The 18,270-nt window shown below is 48.8% G+C and overlaps 1 protein-coding gene and 1 pseudogene across 2 annotated transcripts; both read right to left on the bottom strand.

Moving 5' to 3' along the window:
* Positions 1-3,775: 3,775 nt before the first annotated feature.
* Positions 3,776-4,450, bottom strand: LOC134810383 (transcription factor BTF3-like; annotated as a pseudogene).
* A 3,986-nt stretch (positions 4,451-8,436) lies between these two features.
* ULBP1 (UL16 binding protein 1) lies at positions 8,437-18,056 on the bottom strand. Of its 2 annotated transcripts, XM_001134754.8 has the most exons (5): positions 17,865-18,056; positions 13,284-13,547; positions 12,797-13,069; positions 12,008-12,139; positions 8,437-10,779 (listed from the first exon to the last, which is right to left on the bottom strand). In XM_001134754.8, exons 1-4 carry the CDS (start codon positions 17,947-17,949, stop codon positions 12,030-12,032), a joined length of 732 nt encoding a protein of 243 aa, XP_001134754.1. In that variant the 5' UTR covers positions 17,950-18,056; the 3' UTR covers positions 8,437-10,779; positions 12,008-12,029. The 2 variants fall into 2 exon arrangements, with proteins under 2 accessions (XP_001134754.1, XP_063669641.1); XM_063813571.1 differs by lacking the exon at positions 12,008-12,139 and having other exon boundaries at positions 17,865-18,037.
* Positions 18,057-18,270: the final 214 nt, after the last annotated feature.

Here is an 18,270-nt window from a genome sequence, read left to right as displayed (position 1 = left end):
ACTATCCCATCACCCAGACAGTAAACGCGGTACCCAGTGGGTGGTTCTTCAGCCCACATGCCCCTCCTCCCTCCCCTGTCTAGTGATCTCCAGTGTCTGTGGTTCCCATCTTTATATTCATATATATTTAATGTTTAGCCCTCCTCTTATAAACGAGAACCTGCAGAATGCAGTTGCCTGTTCTTCTGTTAAGTCACCTAGGATAATGGCCTCCAGCTCCATCCATGTTGCTGAAAAGGACATGATTTTGTTCTTTTTCGTGGCTGCATAGATTTCCATGGTGCATACGTACCACGCTTCCTTCATTCAGTCCCCTGCTGCTGGGCACTTAGATTGGTTCTGCGTCCTTGCTCATGAGAATAGCACTGCAATGAACATATGGGTCTGTTTGATTGAATAAATTATTTTCCTTTAGATATATCCCCAGCAACAGGATTACTGGGTTGAATGGTAGTTCTATTTTACCTTCTTTGAGAAATCTCCAAACTGCTTTCCGTAGTGGCTGAACTGGTTTGCTTTCCTAGCAACAGCGTCTAAGTGTTCCCTTTTCTCCTCAGCTTCACCAACATCTGTGGTTTTTTTGACTTTTTAAGAATTGCCGTTTTGGGCCGGGCGCGGTGGCTCACGCCTGTAATCCCAGTACTTTGGAAGGCCGAGGCGGGCGGATCACGAGGTCAGGAGATTGAGACCATCCTGGCTAGCACCGTGAAACTCCGTCTCTACTAAACATACAAAAAATTAGCCGGGCCTGGTGGCGGGCGCCTGCAGTCCCAGCTACACGGGAGGCTGAGGCAGGAGAATGGCGTGAACCCGGGAGGCGGAGCTTGCAGTGAGCCAAGATCGCGCCACTGCACTCCAGCCTGGGAGACAGCGAGACTCCGTCTCAAAAAAAAAAAAAAAAAAAAAAAGAATTGCCGTTTTGACTGGTATGAGATGGTAGCTCACTGTGGTTTTGATCTGCATTTCTCTGATGATGATTCATATTGAGCATTTTTTCATGTTTGTCGACCACTTGCAGGTCTTCTTTGAAAAGCGTCTGTTCATGTTCTTTGCTTACTTTTTAATTGGGTTTTTTCCTCTTGCTTGTTGAGTTGTTTAAACTCCTTGTAGATTCTGCATATTAGACATTTGTGAGATGCATAGTTTGCAGATATTTCTCCTACTCTATAGGCTGTTTACTGTGTTGCTTGTTTCTTTTGCTGTGCAGAAGTTCTTTAGTTTAATGAGATCCCATTTGCCAATTTTTGGTTTTGGTTCCAGTTGCTTTTGGTGTCTTCATCATGAAATCTCTGCCAGGTCCTATGTCCAGAGTGGTATTTCGAGGTTATCTTCCAGGATTTTTATAGTTTTAAGACTTACATTTAAATCTTTAATCCATGTTGAGATATTTTACATATATGGTGAAAGACAGTGGTTCAGTTTCATTCCTCTGCACGACTAGCCAGTTATCCCAGCACCATATGTTGAATAGAGAGTCTTTTCCCATTGCTTATTTTTGTTGATTTTGTTGAAGGTTAGATGGCTGTAGGTGTGAAGGTTTCCTTCTGAGCTCTCTATTCTGTTCCACTGATCTAAGTGTCTATTTTTGTACCAGTACCATTCTGTTTTGATCACCATAGCCATATATATATATATATATATATATATATATATATATATTTTTTTTTTTTTTTTTTTTTTTTTTTTTTTGAGATGGAGTCTCGCTCTGTCACCCAGGCTGGAGTGCCGTGGCGCGATCTCGGCTCACTCAAAGCTCCGCCTCCCGGGTTCACCCCATTCTCCTGCCTCAGCCTCCCGAGTAGCTGGGACTACAGGTGCCCACCATCATGCCTGGCTAATTTTTTTTTTTATTTTTAGTAGAGACGGGGTTTCATCGTGTTAACCAGGATGGTCTCGATCTCCTGACCTCGTGATCCGCCCGCCTCAGCCTCCCAAAGTGCTGGGATTACAGGCGTGAGCCACCGCGCCCGGCACCATAGCCGGGCAATGTGATGTCTCTGGCTTTGTTCTTTTTGCGTATGATTGTTTTGGCTATTTGGGCTCTTTTTTAATTCCAAAGAACTTTTAGATTAGATTTTTCTAATTTTGTGGAAAATGACATTGGTATTGATAGAGACAGTGTTGCATCTATAAATTGCTTTTGGAAGTATGACCATTTTAGCTATATTGATTCTCCAACCCATAAGCATGAAATATTTTTCCATGTATTTTTGTTGTCTCTGATTTTTTCAGCCATGTTTTGTAGATTCTGTTTTCACCCAAAATCTAGCAGAATCACTCATTTATTACTCCATATCATGGAGGAAAAATGATATAACATTAATTCTCTACTGGGTAATACAACAAAATTCCAAACTCAGTAGGTTTTTGGTACATAGAACTCTTTATTTAAATATCAGTAGAGGGCAACAAATTACTAAAGGAAACAATCATTAATATAATTTTTTATTAGATATTTAACGAATTATCTTTCAGGACATGGAAAGAATCCCTGGAGGTCTGAAGTCTAACATGATTGTTTTACTGACAATATCATTTGGAAGAACAGGGTCATCATTCAGAGAAGTAACTGATTTTCTAAACAAAAGCAGAAGAAAGAAAATGTTGACATATCTTATTTAGTCAGCCAGAACTTTAAGTGCAAAAATTCCATCAGGTAACACCAAGAGAAAATAGCATAAGATGTTAGGAATAACCGGTGGTAAAATTGTTGACAAAAGGGATCAAGGCAGCGAATGAGCTATTGGGTCCATGGTGTCATCATGATCTGCTGGAGGCCTCTGGACATACACAGTACGTGGTGGGCAGGTGGCCAGCCAGAAGGGAAAGTTTGATCGAGACCGTGCTCACAGGGGCTTTTTGGTTTCATCTTCAGCCTTCAGAAAGGATACAAATGTTGGTTTAAATGGTGAAGGAGAACCCGGATCACTTTTCCAGGTCTGGAAACCCAGTGACACCCGCAGTTTCAAGGCTGGTGAGAAATCCACAAGGAGGGGAGCAGAAGCAAGTGCAGTGAGGAAGAGGAGTCAGGAGGGAGAAGGGAGAGGAGAATGGGAGAGCACAGGCACCCCCAGGAGGAGCCCCCCATGAGGGGGTCCTGTTCACACTCACTCAAACACACACACACACACACACACACACTGGACTGATTAGATCTGAACTCAGGACAGCTACCTTTGTTTTCTTCCCACTTACTTGTTCTCTTCAGCATTTTTTCCCAGTGTATCAAGAATTCCTCAAGCCAAGTTTCCATCTCCCAGTGAAATCTTCTGGAAGAACATGGCCACATCCCCGTTCTTCTCCCACTTCTCTTTCATCTTCTTGGCTCCAGGATGAAGCACTGTCTACTTTCTGTTGTTTGGGTCAAAGAGGATGAACCTCTATCCATTGAAGAGAAACTGCCAAGATCCTCTGCTGTGTCCATGGGCTTTGTGCTCACAAGACATCCTGGCCCGCAGGGTGAGAGGCTCTGCCCCTTTGGAAAGAGATCAGCTCTGATCTTGACAAATTCTGAGCCCCACCCTGCTTCCTTTCCTCTCTGCTGCCCTTGCTCCTTGACCTCTCAAGTGATATAAACCTGATTTATTTGTTTATTTTTAATTAATTAATTATTTTTTAACTAGGCTAAGAACATTATTAACCTTTTTTTCAAACTTTATTCTCAGGCTTCTTTGGCTTAATTAGCTGCAAAGAATAAATTGTGTATATGCAAAAACTGAAAAGAGCTCAGTGTCCAAGAGGCTTGGGCTCAAAAGTATTAGACACCTAGATTTTATCACATCCATAAACAAACATTTCTTAAAAAGCAGTCATAATATAAAATAGCAGTTCCTAGTAACTTATTCAAGTTTTATCTTCAGAAGTTGACTCAATTCAGTTTGCCTCATCCTTGAAAGCCTCATCAAAATTCTCCACAAGATCTGGAACTTCATCATCATCATCCTCTCCAGTTGCAAATGGTGCTGTTCCATCCACAGATTGTTTGGGCAGAGCTTCAGCCAGTCTCCTTAAACTAGCCGGACTGTCTACACCAAGCTGGATTAAGATGCTGGGTAGCATTTCTGTCAGCTGCTTTGTCTTAGCATGGCCTGTAATGGTGAAAGTGTTCCCTGCCAGAGATGTCTGAACGTCAGGGTTGTTAAAGTGGATTACTGTTCCTTGGTTTGTAAACATATTCACCTCTTCAATACCAGAGATATTGTTTACCCCTAACTTCTTTAAGGAGAACTGAAAGTTTTTATCTTCTGCTGTGGCTGTTCTATGAACCACCTTCTTCTTTCTGCAAGCAGGTCCTTTCCCACCAATGCACACTTATGCCTGCAGTTCGGCAAGTTTTTCCCGGTTCATGATTGTTTCTTTCATCTTGTCGGAGTGGATAAGGGGCCGCGTGGGAGACTAGGGTTGGTGTTCAGGTTGTCTCAGGTGGACCAGCTGAGATTAGGCACACACACGCTGGGATGCCCACCTGATTTATTTGTTGCATGAACACATTAAAGGTTTCTAAGCTATTATAGTGTCTGCTCCCTCCTGTCCTGGGCCATTTTAAACTTACCACTGGATATTCAATTCTCCACTCGAATGTCAGGCAGTTGCTCTTTGAGGAAATCCACCACGTCTCTTAGTGTTTCAGTCTGTTCTTCCCAGGCTTTTGTGACATTGACTTTCTTCCCCAGAGAAGCAAAGGCTTTGGCCTTATGGCTAACACAGTCATAGTGAAGAAAAGACCTTTTATCCACCTGATCTTGAACTCCACACCATCGTGGTTCAGGTCTGGACTTAGGAGTGACGATGAAGTCATAGCAAAGGCAGCGTGTGTGTGTGGAAGAAAAACACAGGAGGGGGGTGGTGTGGGTGGAAGTGGAACCTGAGACCCCTCCTCCCCCTTATGGTGACTGCAGGTAAATACCTCTGAGGGGCTGGGCTGGCAGAGCAAGATGTGCCCCAGCCAGGACTGTCATGTCAACTAGTTAAAGACTAGAGTGTCTCCTTTGCTAGAGTACAAGGCGAGGAAGGTCCCTGCAGCCATAAAACCACGTGTCCTCCCAAAACATATCCCACCTGGGCTCTGCCCACATCGGTCAGCACATGACCTTGTCATGTCAGCAGCCAGGCCTGCTGTGGCAGGAAAAGGCCTGGATGAGGAGGATCTTCCTCAGCAGCCCCTGTGGACTGCAGGAGGTGGGAGAGGGTGTGGGGGCTGCCCTAGGATGCTCCAGCACAGTGGCTGGGGTAGGACAGAATCCAATTTGTATAATAAAGAGATTATTGTCATAGTCACAGGATTTAACAAGTTGGCAAAGCCCCTGGCGATGCTGCCCATCTGCTATGAGATGCATTCCTGAAACCTTGGAAAAGGGATGGTTCACAAGGCTAGAAGTAGAAAATCTAGAACTTCTAAGGTAGGGCATAGAGGAAGGGATCACAGGCTCAGAGAAGTGCCCATGCCAGAGGGGTGTCAGTGTGAAAATCCAGAACAATGTCCGTCCTCTATGCTCATGGGAAGCCTGGAGGACTCTTGTTTACCCAGCATATAAAGAAGGCTCTGGGAGAAGGCAGCAGACTGTCAAGAAGCTCAGGGATACCTGTTACTGAAGGCCAGGGTTGGGGGTAGGAAATGCTGTCCCCTAAATGACTCCCAGGAGTAATGATCTGAAATAACTGATCCCAGGTGGAGGCTGTCACCTGTCAGGAGGAGGGAAAGCCAAACAACCTGCAGTCTGATGTCCAAGGAGGAAGGAAGCAAGAACCCGCAGGGAAGGCAGAGAGAAGCCAGAGAGCTCCGCCAACAGAGTCACCCCACCCTCTCTCACCTGCTCTCTTCTAGCCCAGCTGGCAACCCATGGTATGGTGCCCACCCACACTGATAGGGGTCTTCCTCTCCCCGTCCCCCGACTCAAATGTCAGTCTCCTCTGGCAACACCCTGACAGACACACCCAGAAAGAATACATTACCGGCCATCTAGGCATCCCTTATCCAATCCACTGGACACCTAATATTCACCATCACAGTCCCACAGACCACACTCTCATCCACACTCCACCCCGACCCCAACTCCCTGAGCTCTGCCTCTGGCAGGGGTGAAGGATCCAGTCTCTCCCTGTCTTCACTGTGATTATGATGACAACCATCCTACTAGGTGTGAGGTGGCATCTTCTTGTGGCTGTGATTTGCATTTCCCTAATGGCTATTGATGTTGAGCCTCTTTTCATGGGCTTAGTGACCAATGTATACTTCTCTGGAGAAATGATCATTCAAAACCTTTCCACATATTTATATTGCATTATTTCTCTTTACAATATTGAGTTGCAAAGAGTGCTTTATATAGTTGGGATACTGGTCCCTTACCAGGTATATAATTTGCACATATTTTTTCCATGCTGTAAGTTGTCTTTTCACTTTCTAAATGACATTCTTTTTGAAGCAAAGAAGTTTTACCTTTAGAATAAGTCAAATGAAACTATTTTTCTTTTGTCAATATTGCCTTAGCATACACTACTTTAGCAGTCTTAGCCAAACCCCAAGTCACAAAGATTTACTTCCATGTTTTCTTTTTTTTCTTTCTTTCCCTTCCTTCCTTTTTCCTTCCTTCCTTTCCTTCCCTTTCCTTCCTACCTTCTTTCCTTCTTTTCTTCATTCCTTCCCTCCTTCCTCCCTTCTTTTCTTGACAAAGTTTCACTCTTGTTGCCCAGGCTGGAGTACAATGGTGCGGTCTTGGCTCACTTCAACCTCTGTCTCCCAGGTTCAAGCAATTCTCCTGTCTCAGCCTCCCGAGTAGGTGGGATTACAGGCACCTGCCACTATGCACAGCTAATTTTTGTATTTTTAGCAGAAATGGGGTTTCACCATGTTGGCCAGGCTGGTCTCGAACTCCTGACCTCAAGTGGTCCACCCCCCTCAGCCTCACAAAGTGCTGGGATTACAGGCGTGAGCCACCACACCTGGCCAGCCAGCCCCATTCTTGAGGACTTTTCTCTCATACCTTAATAACCTATCAAAGCCTCCCTCTCCTAGTACACATTAGGCACTATGTTTAGGGGCACATAGACATTCAGTCTCTAGCACCACCTCTGCTGAGTCCTGTCTCCATGGAAATGAGGAAGCTGAACAGCCTTCTCCACACAGTCTCCCCTTGACTGCCATCGCCTCGGAGTGACAGTGAGTAACTCACTAAGGCCAATGGCTGGGCTTCCTTGGGGACAGTTCCAGGGGCCGTTTCCTTGTTTGTGTCTGGGGATCCTTCCCTGCTTCTTTGCATGTCTTGCATTTTTTGAGATGAAACTGAATGTTTACAAGAATACAATGTGGCAGCTCTGGGAATCAGATGTCTCCTCTCTTCAAGGTGTGTTACTGCTGCTTGTTTAGTGACTTTCCTGGATGGATCTTATAACATCTGTATTCCCTGTCACAGGTGGACCCCGAAGTCTCTGCTCAGTTAGGTGAGGTTGGACAGAGGTTTGCATCAATGCCTTGAGCCGGTGAGTCTCTCCCCAGTGCGGAGGGTTTTGTGTGTGTGGTGCACTCCTGCCCCTGCCGCACTCAGGCGGGCAGCTGATGTCACCACTGCAGCTCCACTTCCTGCCTGCACAGAACCTCCAGGTCAGCCAAAGGTCAGAGATGTGGCCTTCTCAGGTGCTTCCTGGGCATGTGCCAGCCTCTATGCTCATCTCATTCCCCAAATCTTTCTCTCAATTTCCCCCACTAGCTTCTTGTTTGCCCCACATACAAACGGTGGAGTTGCATGGTTGCAATGACTGCTTTTAGCCAATGCTCTGAGGATCTGGCTTTTCCCTAGAAAGAGACCTCAGCAGGTCAAACCATGACAAACCCAATGAATGGGGCTTTTCCAGTGAGTCCCAGACAGGCCAAATAGAGTTCTCTGGGGCAGGGGCTTCTGAAGGGCTCCAAGCCCCTGGTGCCCCTTCAGCAAGTGGAGACTTGTAGCTGTGGCCTTGTAGCTGTCATGGACATGGTAAGTCCAGTGTTTTCTGGGCATAATAAATCAGGATATATTGTGCAGACAAGAAGTAGAAAGAAATGTTAGGAGGAAGAATATAAATTTTCAAGTACGAGTTCGGAAGTATTAGAAAAAAAACGAGGAAAAGGGCAAGGTTGGCTTGGTTGTAGCTAACCTGGTGGAGAAACGCAGCTGTCTGAGATAGAGTGCTCGAGCTGTTAGGTTCCTCTGCAATGTCAAGACCACCTCCACAACCTGCCCTGCATCCTCCTCTCTCCCGAGGCTGAATGCAACTCTTGGGCCTTCAGTGCCAAGGAAGCCACAGTCCCAGATCAGAGGAAGGCCTGAGGTGGACAGTGGAAAAGGAGGTGGTGGGTGCAGAAGGAGAAGGCTGACAGCAAGGATTTCCTGAGGATAAACAAAAATGTCACTTGAAAATGGAAAAAAAAGTGAGGGTATAAAGAACAAGATGGAACTCATCTGTAATTCCATTATACAGTGTTTAATTTTAGGGTTTTGGCACTTTCATGTGTAATTATTATACAATTATCATCATACAAATTTTTATACAATTATCATCATACAACTTATGATTATCTTAAATGACTAGATTTTATCTTTTTGAGCTGGGTTTGGGTTCATAGTGCAGAGTTCTCTCGCTCTGGTCAGTTAAACCCATTTGTTTTTGGCCTTGTGTCATTTTATTTTATTTATTCATCTTTAATTTCAACCTATATAATACAAGGTACATATACAGGTTTGTTACATGGGTAGAATTTGGGAGGCTGAGGCTTGGTGTCCCAATGATCCCATCGCCCAAACAGTAAGCATGATACCTAACAGGTGTTTTTTCAGCCCAGGTACCCCTCTTCTCTCCCCGGTCTGGTGATCTCCAGCATCTGTGGTTCATGTGAATTTAATGTTTAGCTGCCACTTTCCAATGGGAAGATGCAGTATGTGGTTTTCTGTTCTTGCATTAGATTGCTTAGGATAATAGCCTCTAGTTGCATCCATGTTGCTGAAAAGGACATGATTTTCTTGTGTTTCATGGCTGCATAGTTTTCCATAGTGTCTATGTACCACATTTTTTTTCATTGAATTTACTGTTGTTGGGCACTTAGATTGATTCTCTGTCCTTGCTGGTGAGAATAGCACTGTAATGAACATATTGGTGCAGGTATCTTTTTGATAAAATGAATTCTTTTCCTGTGGGTATATCCCGAGTAGTGGGATTGCGGGATTGAATGGCAGTTCTATTTTTAAGTTCTTGGAGAAATCTCCAAACTGCTTTCCACAGCGGCTGAACAAGTTTGCTTTCCCACCAACAGTGTCTGTTTCTTTTGCTCTGCAGCCTCACCACCATCTCTGACTTTGTGACTGGTAAGAGATGGTAACTCATTGCAGTTTTGATTTGCACTTATCTGATGACTAGTGATACTGAGCATTTTTTCATGTTTGTTGGCCAATTGTAGGTCTTCTTTTGAAAAGTGTCTGTTCATGTTTTTGCCCAATTTTAATTGGGTTTTTTCTTCTTGCTTCTTGAATTGTTTAAGTTCCTTGTAGATTCTGGATATTGGACCTTCATCAGATGCAGAGTTTGCAAATAGTTTTCCCCATTCTACAGGCTGTCTGTTTACTGTGTTGCTAGTTTCTTTTTCTGTGCAGAAGCTCTTTAGTTTAATGAGGCCCCATTTGTCAATTTCTGTTTTTGTTGCAATTGTTTTTAGTGTCTTCTTCATGAAATCTTTGCCAGGCCCTATGTCCACATTGGTATTTCTTAGGTTATATTCCAGGATTTTTACTGTTTTAGTACTTATATTTAAATCTTTCATCCATATTGAATTATTTTACATATATGGGGAGAAGTAGGGGTTCAGTTTCATTCTTCTGCATATGGTTGGCCAGATATTCCAGCACTAATTTTCGAATAGGGAGTCTTTCCCACATTGCCCATTTCTATTGAAGATTAGATGGTGGTAGGTCTGCAGGTTGATTTCTGGGCTCTCTATTATTTTATTTACTAAATAAAATAATCATGAATGTAATATTTTCATATTAAATAATTAAAAATTTCTACAGCAGGCACTGTGGTTCATGTCTGTAATCCCAGAGCATTGGGAGGCCAAGGTGGTAGCACTGCTCGAGACCAAGATTTGAAGACCATCCTGGGCAACATAGGAAGACCCTATCTCTACCTAAAAATAAAACAATTTGCCAGGCCTGGTGGCATGTGCCTGTAGTCTCAGCTATTCTAGAGGCTGAGTCTATAGGATCACTTGAGCCCAGGAGGTGGAGATTACAGTCAGTGATGATTATGCCACTTCACTTCAATATGGTTGACAGAATGAGAAACTGTAAAAAGCCATAAAAATAAAAAGGAATATCACAATTCCTGGTCAGTGCATCGAAAGGATCCCTGAGGTCTGAAGTCCAGCATGCTATTTTACTAGCGATACTGTTTGGAAGAATAAGGTCATGTTTCAGAGAAGTGTCTGCTTTTCTACAATCAAAGAAGTAGAAAAAAAATGCCTTTTGCTGGGATTTCTTGTTCAGTTAAAACTTGTGCAGGAGTTCCATCCATTAGCACCAACAGAAAGTGGCAGAAGGTGTTAAGAAAAATGGCTGCTGGGATCATGAGCAAAGGTAATGAGTGGCCTGAGATGTTGAGTCGACAATGTCATCATCTGCTGGGGGCCTGTGGGCTTGCTAAGGCTTGAACTCCTGCTTTCCAGAAAGGCACAGTGGTGAGTAGACAGGCGGCCCCCCTGAAGGGAGAGCAGGAACCAGACCAGGCTAACAGAGGCTTCTTGATATCATCTTCCACCTCGAGAAAAGATGAAGCATTGGTTTAAGTGGCTGAGAAAAACCTGGGTCTGTTCTCCTGGGTGATCCTTCCCAGGCCCTCCCCATTTCGGAACCTCTCCCAAAAATAAGAAACATGTTTTTCCCTCCAACACTACCCTTGGCTCTGTAGCCTGTTCCAACCTCCACCCTCCTTCACCACACCACAGAGCCAGCCCAGGTCCTGTTACAGCCCAGGGGGGCTCACAACTGAGGCTGGTAATGAGGGGTCTGCACCCTCACTGAGGGCCTGCTCCTCCCTCTCATAGAAGGGTCTAGAGGACCTGGGGGAGCCCTGTCCAAAGAGAGCTCTTTCTATCCACGTTCCCTGGCCTTGGGTGGGCTTGTAGACAAACCACCTTCTTTCCCCTTCACTCTCAGCCTTTCCTCACCCTGGGAGCTGCACCCATAGCTCTGAATGGGACTGTCCTTGCCCCGCCCCATTCATTCCTGGCCAAGTTCAGTGGTGAGCATGGAACTCCAGCAGCAGCTCAGCTCCCCTGCCTGAGTCCACTCTACTCCAGGCAGGGCCATCAGCTGGCTCAGGATCTGGAGTATGAAGGAGGCAGAATGGCAGGGGCATCGCCCCAGGGCCGGGCAAGGACTCCCATGGGTCCAAGGGGCCTGGCCTTTTCCTGAACCTCAGTCTGGACACACTCTAATCTTCACCTTCCACTTTAACTGCTGGGACCCGAGCTGCTTTCTCTGGGAATGCAGCCTTTGGAACTGGGTGGGCCAAGGCCCTCACAGCTCCCTCGTCCTGGGATTCTCCCAGATCACTCTCTTCTTAGCCTCCTCCAGAGATGCCCTTTCCCTTGACATCCTAGGTGAAGCGGCCATGCTACTCCTCTCCTAATGTGCAGACTGCCCATGCCTGAGTTTCTGCTGCCTGCAGGCCATACACCACTACCCTTCCCGAAGAGGAACCTGCTCTGAAACAGGCCTGAATTGGTTAAACCCTCTCAAGCTCAACAGGCCTTGAGCCTTGGTATGGGTCCCTCCCTTTCCCTCTGGCCTCTGACAGTTAGAATCCATCAGAACTCAAGGTTGAGCTGCCCAGGTCATTGCCAACAGGTGACAGCAGGTCTCATTCATCTGTCTAATGTCAGGATGAGAAGTTCCCAGCCTCTGGGACTCTGGGAATTCTCCTTCCACATCCTCCCATCTCACCCATCTGCCTCTTGCTCCCCTCCCAATATTGCCCACAGTACCTGTCACTCTAAACAACTCTCCTCATCTGCCAGCTAGAATGAAGCAGAGGAAGATGATGAGAAGGCTCCAGGGACTGAGGGTGGTGGCCATGGCCTTGGGTTGGGTTGTGCCTGGGGCCAGAGAGGGTGGTTCTGAAATGGAAACACAGGAGTGACAACCCTTGTCCAGGCTCAAAATCTTAGGGGATGTCTCCTCAGCTCCTGCCACCCCAGGTCATCCTGGAAGGCAGACCTTTTGTCCCCCTGTGCTGTGGGGCAACCTCTGGGACAGGTCTTGGGGTAAGAAGGGAGAGGGGGTGTCCCCTGCCCTCAGGGAGCTCACACATCTGCTAAGGGAAGCGAGGTGACAGCACAGTGCACCCTCCTGCTGTGGAGAAAGAGGAGGTGATGTCCGAGGGCCAGGGAGGGGAGGGCCTCAGGCCCTGGCATTGGAGGTGATTTTGATGGATTTACAGAAACAGACGAGGGGAGAGGAAAGAAAAGGTGATTCTAGGAGGAAGGAACACTAATGAAAAAGATGTGGAAACACTATGACACCCACAGATTTGAGGCTGGTGCGAAATGCACAGTGGGTAGAGCAGAAGCAGGTGCAGTGAGGAAGAGGAGTCAGGGGGAAGAAGGGAGAGGAGGATGAGAGAGCACAGGCATGCCAGGACCCCCAGGAGGAGCCCCCCATGAGGGGGTCATGTTCATACTCACTCAAACACACACACACACGCACTCACACACATACACCGGCTGATAAGATCTGAACTCAAGACAGCTTCCATTTATCCCCCTCTCACTTACTTGTTGGATCCAGCATTTGTTCCCAGTACATCAAAAATTCTTCAAGCCACATCTTACAATCCCCCAGTGAAATCTTCTGGAAGAACATGGTCACATCCCTGTTCTCCCACTTCTCTGTCATCTTGTTGGCTCCAGGATGAAGTGCTGTCCACTTTCTGTTGTTTGAGTCAAAGAGGAGGAACTTCTGTCCATTGAAGAGGAACTGCCAAGATCCTCTGCCGTGTCCATGGGCTTCATGCTCACAAGACATCCTGGCCTGCAGGGTGAGGGGCTCTGCCCCATTGCAAAGAGATCAGCTCTGATCTTGACAAAGCCTGAGCCCCACCCTGCTTCCTTTCCTGGCTCCTGGACTTGCTCTCTCTGCTGCATCCGGCCCATGCTCCTCAACCTCTTGGGTGACACAAACTTCTGATTTATTTTTTATATGAAATCAATAAATGACTCTAAGTTACTACTGTGTCTGCTCCCTGGGCCATTTTAAACTTACCAATGGGTATTAAATTCTCCACTTGAATGTCAAGCAGTTGCCCTTTAAGGAAATCCACCACGTCTCTTAGTGTTTCGGTTTGTTCTTCCCAGGTTTTTGTGACATTGACTTTCTTCCCCAGAGGAGCAAAGGCTTTGGCCTTGTGGTTAACACAGTCATAGTGAAGAAAAGGCATTTCATCCACCAGGCCTTGAACTTCACACCACTGTGGTTCAGGTCTGGACTTAGGAGTGATGATGAAGTCATAGCAAAGACAGTGTGTGTCTGTGGAAGAAAAACACAGGAGGGGGTTGGTGTGGGAGGAAATGGAACCTGTATCCCCTCCTCCCGCTTATGGTGACTGCAAGTGAAGGCCTCTGAGGGGCTGGGCTGGCAGAGCAAGATATGACCCAGCCAGGACTGTCATGAAAACTAGTTAATGACTAGAGCGTCTCCCTTGCTTGAGTACACAGAGGGGAAGGTTCCTGCAGCCATGAAACCACATGTCCCCTCCAGACATGTCCCACCTGCTCTGTGCCGACATCAGTCAGCACATGACCTTGTGGTGGAGGTGCCAGGCCTGTTGTGGCAGGAAAAGGCCTGGATGAGGAGGACCCTCAGCAGCAGCCCATGTGGACTGCAGGAGGTGGGAGAGGGTGTGGGAGCTGCCCTGGGATGCTCCAGCACAGTGGGTGGGGTGAGGGCAGAATTCAGTTTAGATAAGCAAATGATTATTGTCATGGGTCACATGATTTAACACGTTGGCAAAGCCCCAGTGAAGATGCCCATCTGCTATGAGCATGCATTCCTGGAACCTTGTAAAGGGATGGTTCACAGGGCAAGAAGTTGAAAACTCAGAACTTCTACATCAGGGTGTAAGGGAAAGAATCAAAAGGCTCAGAGAAGCACCCATGCCAGAGTGGTTGCAGTATGAAAATCCAGAATAATGTCCATCCTCTGTGCTCATGGGATGACTGGAGGACTCTTGTATACGCAGCATATAAAGAAGGCCCCAGGAGAAGGCAGCGGACTATCAAGAAGCCCAGGGATGCCTGTTGCTGAAGGCTGGGGTTGGGGGTAGGAAATGCTCTTCCTGAAATGGGCTCCCAGTAGTAATGGGGATGGAAAATCCTGAAATAAGAGATCTCAAGTGGAGGCGGTCAACTGTCAGCAGGAAGGAGGGTGCAATGATGTAAATAATTAAAGAAGTCACAATGCCAGTGGGGGACCTCAGCCTTAAAAATGTATGCCCATGGCTCATAGAACAAAGGGGTCAAGGATCCAAAAGAAATGGAAACTCAACCCGGATACTGCTAGATATAAATAATTACAACAAACAAAGACAAAATGCAAGGATGGATGACCTGAAGGCTGAAAGGAGTCACCCTAGGAAATAACTGAGCTCCTTTGCCCAGCTTTGAGAACTGAGTCACATCTCAGACCCAGAGTCCATTGCTAGAAGGAGATCCCAGAGGCCCTGGTGGGCTCCTTCAACCCCACAGCAACTGCAATGACTCCCTCAGAGTTCCCCACAGAGCCAGATGGGCATTCACTCTGGTAACTGTATGCCATGAAATGGCAAATACCCAGACACTCCTAGTGGACACAGTGTGTGATCCAACCTCCTCCCAGGGACCTGAAGCCTTAACTTGCTCCCCTATTACTCATGAGGTGCATTTACGGCAAAGTAACAGATGGACACCTGTGTCAGGTCCAGCTTAGAGGGATGGGCTGGGTTCATAGACCCATTCGATGGTAATTTCACATTTCCTGGATTCGTACCAGGACTGGATAGTGTTTGTAGTTAACGTAGTAACTATTATAGGTTGTGCTGGTCATATGACCTCCCCTGTCACTACTCAACTCTGCTCTTGTAGCTGGGATGCAGCCATACACACTCTGTGATGAGGGGTGACGCTGGACCTTTACCAATACGGCTATTTGACCCTGGACTCCCTAAGATCCCAGAGGCATATGTGGTTGGAAAAGGTTCTATGTGGATTTCATGGCAATTGCCAACCGCAGAATCACAACAGGATCTCCTAGTGCTCAGAAGCAAGGCTGTGCCACTCACGGCAGTGAAATCCCCTCATTTAAAAGTGGCTCCTGCTGTGGTCCTGGGCCCCTGTGGAGATGGGCCTCCAGCTATGGGAGGGCAGTGACCACACAGCCTCAGAGCTGCCCATCACAGGGTGGGCTCCTCACCCTTTAGGTCATTAGGAAGATAGGCCCCACAGTGAGAAGACACAGGTGGGTCTCCTGGGATGGGCAGAAGCAGGGCCACAGGGAACCAAGAAGCTGCACAAGCAGTTGGCCCCGATCCCCAGGACACTACATGGCTGCACCCCCTCACCCTTAGCTCACACCTGAGGCTTTAAGGAGGGTCCCTGATTGCCCTGAGGGACCTATGATGCCACCCAGCAGCAAAGGAGGGGCGCAGTAGGCCCAGAACCATAGAACCTCCATTCACATCCATCACATCCACACCACCCAGAAGCCACAGGCAGGGTAGGACACACTTGTGACTCTTCAACTTACACAACTTGGAGATGACACCTTAGGGGATGGGGCAACAATTGCCAGGACACAGCATGTGCCCTCATCTGGGGTCAGCAACCTAAGATAGTGTCCACATCTGGTCTCCCTTTTATTTGCAGGTTGCCATTGCCTGCTGTTGCTCTACAAAGGGACAAGACTTGACACACAGACAGAGAACTCACGGCCAGCAAGGACCAAAGTGCCTTCAGCCTTTTCTTTCTAGATAGGGTTTGCTGACTCCTGTCTGCGTAGCGACTATTCTATATGACCCTGGCTCCCCAGTAGGAAGAACAGGTGGGTCTGGGACCCAAGGGAAGAAGTGGGCGCCTCTACTCAAGGGCGCTCCCAGGGTCATCCTGGGGGAAATGGGATTTCCCATCCCCCCTGCACTAAGTTTTGTGGAAAGCCTGGGGTGTGTTTGCTGGGGTGTGTCCTCAGGCAAAAGGGGAGAAAGTGCTAGTTGGTGGGGGAGGTGCTAAGGGCTCCTTCATGGATGGGGAGGTGCTAAGGGCTCCTTCATGGATGGGGAGGTGAGGGAGGCCTGTGTGGTGACAGGGGTGAGCTGAGATGGGGAGTGAAAGGATGCGACCTGGGTGGTGAAAGTGAATGGTAAGGGGAAGGGTAGCAAGTGTCTGGTGAGCCCCTGCGTGCAGGTGAGTGTCTGCAGCAAAGTGTAGGGGTGAAGTTCCAGAGCAGGGAGCCCTGGGGCTGCTGGAAGCTTTGTGTGGTGAAGAGCAGGTCAGAGCAGAGCAGGGCTGTGGCTGATGGGGGAGTCTGTGATCGCGTCCCTGTGGAACTCCCCTTTACCCCTGTCCTGACCCCAGCTAGGGTTCGGGAATCTGGTTTCTCCTTCCCTAGGGCCAGTAGGGCTGCGGGTCTGCACCAGGGATCCCCGCCCTACCTTGCCCTCTGTAGCCTTTTGGTCCCTCCACCCTCCTGCAATTCCTTTTCAGCCTTCTTTGACACTCCCCCTGGACTGCGGTGCTAGCAGCAGCTGCAGGAAGCGGACTCGGCGGAAAGGAGCCCCGGAGGGGAACTGAGTGCCTTCAGCCGGGCACGTTCGGGGAGACAGCGATGTTCGGGGAGACCGCGATGTTCCGGAGGACCGCAATGTTCTGGGGGATCGCGATGTTCGGGGAGACCGCGATGTTCGGGGGGGCCGCGATGTTCGGGTAGATCGCGCTGGTCCACTCAGAAGCCTCCTGGCCTATGGGGCAAGCAGCAGCCGCAGGAAGTGGACCCGGAGGAAAGGAGCCTCGGAGGGGAACTGAGTGCCTTCAGCCGGGCATGTTCGGCGAGATCGCGATGTTCGGGGAGATCGCAATGTTTCGGGGGATCGCAATGTACGGGGAGACGGCGATGTTCGGGGGTACCGCGATGTTCGGGGAGACCGCGATGTTCGGAGGGATCGCGATGTTCGGGTAGAACGCGATGTTCGGGGGGATCGCGCCGGTGCTACCAGAAGCCTCCTGGCCTGCGGGGCAAGCAGCAGCCGCAGGAATCAGACCCGGCGGAAAGGAGCCGCGGAGGGGAACTGAGTGCCTTCAGCCGGGCATGTTCAGGGAGATCGGGATGCTCGGGGAGATGGCAATGTTCGGGGAGATAGCGATTTTCGGGGAGACCGCGATGTTCGGGGAGATCGCGTTGCTCGGAGAGAGGGCGATGTTCGGAGAGGCCGCGATGTTCGGGGAGACCACGATGTTCGGGGAGACAGCACCGGTCCTTCCAGAAACCTCCTGGCCTGCGGGGCAAGCAGCAGCCGCAGGAAGCGGACCCGGCGGAAAGGAGCCACTGAGGGGAACTGAGTGCCTTCAGCTGGGCATGTCTGGGGAGATCACGATGTTCGGGGAGATCGCGATGTTCGGGGAGACAGCGATGTTCGGGGGCACCGCGATGTTCGGGGAGACCGCGACGTTCGGAGGGACCGCGACGTTCGGGGAGACCGCGATGTTCAGGGAGATCGCGCCAGTCCTTCCAGAAGCCTCCCCTCCTCTGAAACCCGCTGCAGTCCACAACCTCCCAGGTTTGGCCCCCGCCCTGCTTAGGCTACATCCCCGAACTCACCGACCCATCCTGCCCGGGACCAGCCAGACAGCAGGTGCAGAAGCGGGAGGCACAGAAGGAACGCGGGGCTGGCGGCCGCTGCCATTGTAGACCTGGAGCTCCGTGGACAGGAGGCGCTGATGGTTCCCTTCGAGGCTCACACCATGGCTGTTTATAAAGCTGCCCAGCCCCGCTCCGCCGCGCGCAAAGATATACTGGGCGGGATCCTAGGCATGCCCTTTTTTGGGGATGCTCCACCCCGTCACGCCCCGGGCTCGTCATCTGACAGCGGCCTGGCTGACGCAACTCTCCCCTCCGACCCGCCCCCGCGGCTTGGGGGCGGCGTGCGCGGGCCCCGAGCGGGCCAGGACGCCGTTCCTTCCGTTCCTTCCATGGCCCCATCAAATAATTTTTCAACACAGCATTT

This window comes from Pan troglodytes, chromosome 5 (genome assembly GCF_028858775.2).
Source record: "Pan troglodytes isolate AG18354 chromosome 5, NHGRI_mPanTro3-v2.0_pri, whole genome shotgun sequence".
Lineage (NCBI taxonomy): Eukaryota > Metazoa > Chordata > Mammalia > Primates > Hominidae > Pan > Pan troglodytes.
The sequence above is the reverse complement of the archived record's forward strand: the minus strand, read 5'-3'. Positions and strand labels throughout refer to the sequence as shown.

What these genes read in the sequence shown, in the direction of transcription:
- ULBP1 (XM_001134754.8), bottom strand. Translation starts at nt 17,949, where the DNA reads ATGGCAGCGGCCGCCAGCCCCGCGTTCCTTCTGTGCCTCCCGCTTCTG. An exon ending in GTCCCGGGCAGGATGGGTCG is followed by an intron (nt 13,548 to 17,864) that starts GTGAGTTCGGGG and finishes TTTCTTCCACAG; the next exon opens with ACACACACTGTCTTTGCTAT. An exon ending in ACAAATGCTGGATCCAACAA is followed by an intron (nt 12,140 to 12,796) that starts GTAAGTGAGAGG and finishes TTTCCATTTCAG; the next exon opens with AACCACCCTCTCTGGCCCCA.